The sequence below is a fragment of the Montipora capricornis genome, chromosome 3, assembly GCF_036669925.1.
Source record: "Montipora capricornis isolate CH-2021 chromosome 3, ASM3666992v2, whole genome shotgun sequence".
Lineage (NCBI taxonomy): Eukaryota > Metazoa > Cnidaria > Anthozoa > Scleractinia > Acroporidae > Montipora > Montipora capricornis.
In genome coordinates, this window is record NC_090885.1 from 27,875,014 (window position 1) to 27,877,513 (window position 2,500).

At 36.5% G+C, this 2,500-nt stretch overlaps 1 protein-coding gene across 1 annotated transcript in view; it reads right to left on the reverse strand.

The window, feature by feature from the left end:
* The window catches only part of LOC138042764 (methylosome protein WDR77-like), a 10,974-nt gene that overhangs the window by 5,420 nt on the left and 3,054 nt on the right, over window positions 1–2,500 (reverse strand). Inside the window, exons 4-5 of the mRNA XM_068888755.1 lie at window positions 1,015–1,085; window positions 608–665 (exon numbers count right to left, since the gene is read on the reverse strand). Coding sequence (XP_068744856.1) covers window positions 608–665; window positions 1,015–1,085 — 129 coding nt within the window. The remainder of the gene's footprint in view (window positions 1–607; window positions 666–1,014; window positions 1,086–2,500) is intronic.

The following is a 2,500-nucleotide window of genomic DNA, read 5'->3' on the forward strand; positions in this document are numbered from 1 at the left end:
TGTGCGTGTGTGCGTATGTTAGTGTGTGTGTACGTGTTACAACCGTTTAGCCGTAATATAACCTCCTATATGTAGAGAGATTGTATTTATTCAATGTAACTGTACAAGTCAAATAATAAACGGAGGGGAAAAAAAACACCCAAAAAAAAAAACAAAAAAACTTCACTGTTCCATCGCTGTAAGAGAAAAAAAACTCTGGCATCCAGGGTAATGGTCAACTGGAATTCCGAACCAGGGATAAGCTTGACAACCACTTTAAACACTTGTGTAGAAGCCGCACCTTTTTGGTCAGATTTAGGGCTGTAAATCGGGGGTGCGGCTTCTCTACGAAACCATCTATTTTGGAGGTCAAAAATAGCATGGTTTGGGCTCTGAAATTAAACTTGCAGTTGAAATGATTCGAAATGAAACATTTTCAACACCTCCTACAGTTCTTGAAGGTTTTTTCCCCTTAACATTGATCATCAAAAGTGTTTATGGTACTTAACAACTCATTTTAAATCTATTCCTTGTGCCCCTTGCCAAGCACGAGAATGATAATAATAATTCTTCTGTCATACAGAATGTACTTTTGGGGAAAAAAGATGATCATCTTCATAGGTCTCACCTGTTAATTTTTTTGCAATTTTTGGGACTCTAGAATCCCATAAAATAACCCGACCATCCTGAAATAACACAAATAAAACAAAGGAAAATATAACTCAAATGTCTGATTGATCCTGTTGTTTGCAAAGGCTTCCATCAACTGCAAATGGTACATGGAAGACAGATGCTTATAATTTACAATGACAGTTTTATTGTCTTTCTCTCTCTCTCTTTCTTTGTTAAATACTGTAATTCTCTATTAATTTTTTTTTGCTCCTTTCTAGGATTGTGGCTAATAGACAAGAAAAGGTTATAGTTAAAGTTTGGGAAAACAGCAACAATTTCATTCTGCCTGATGTTTGCAGATTAATGTCCTAAACACACACCTCTCTAATATGGAGCCAGTAGAGGAAGAGAAAGTAAACAAACCTGTGATACTGAAACAAACAGGTCCTGCTCAGTTCTGCTAAATGTAGCATTCCACACCATGTCACTATGACCTGAAAAGAATGGAAACAAAAAAGAGCTAATTCACCTCTACACATGTACACATAATTACGTTCAAAATGCACAAAATTAGATACAATACGATTTTGATAAGCGTCACCAAGTGTTCCCTTGCAATTTCAACATCAATCGCACCTGGGAATGCAGACAATCAATGTCACAAGTCCTCAAGACACTTGCATGATATTTAAGGTATTTTGTATGGCCTGTATCTTATTATTAAGTAAGTTCTCTTTTCTATTTTTATGGACATTTGTTATTGATGTACATGTACAGTAAACTAGCTTTTTTAACACTTTAAGGCCTGAGGGGGCCCCCATTGACAAGTAAAATTGTCCGGTGTCAGACAGAGTAAAATCTATAAGTGGCCATTGGGAGTTAAAGGACTAACAGGCTTTACGCTGCTTTTAAGGTGGGAAACATCCAAGATTTCAACAATGGAAAGCGTTCAAGAAGCTGGAGAATGGTATTGGTTTCTACCGCCAGAAATTTCACTAATTTTCTAGTTGGCGCCAAGGGCAAAATACAGCTTTCAAATCCATTGTTATCGCAATTTCTCCTCAGACTTCCCAAGTATAACAGCAAGTACAATTCCTCAAGATGAAATTACTGCTGAGTTTATTGGTGACAGAACAAGGGGCCCGATGAGGTTGAGTGAGAGCTGAAACTGCCAAAAACTTTTTCCAGTTGAATTCAAACTCACATTGATCATTTAACCACAAACTCATTCGTATCATCTGGAAACTTCACACAAACATTTTAAGGTGGCTCAAACCAGCTTCAACAATTTGGAGGGGATTTCTTATTACGAGGATTACCTCTACAACACTGTTTCACTTAACAGAGATGTTATGGTACTATATGAAAAACTGATAAATGCTTAAGGTTACTTTATACCTTCAGGGGTGTCTCGCATCAGAGTGATGTAACGTGTCCGAATTAAACTGCAGATACCTAAACTCCTATATCAAATTAGAGCTTATAGAGCTGGCTGTCAAACTGCATCAAGAATTTTGAAATTAAATGAATACTCGAATTTTTCACGACCTCTAAATGCGAGCGTCCAAATCACCTTTTCAAAGCTACATGTACAAGTCAAAGCAAATTTTGCTTTTCGCTAGTTTATTTTGTTCCTCCTATTCCCGACCCAAAGTGCTAAAAAAACAGGTCTGCGTTTTGCCATACTCAGTTGCAGTGAAAAGTTCCAGAACGTTTTCAAAACAGTATTTTAAAAAATGTGAAGTGTTCATACAAAAATCCCTCTCAGAGAAAAAATATTTTGAAATAAAAAAATTGCAGACACTTTTTGCTGTTTATATGTTGATCTAGCCACTATCAAAATTTTGGAGCAATCGGACAAATTCCATTTGAGTTTTAGCTCTTTAAAAGTGTCCGCATCAAGTGAAAA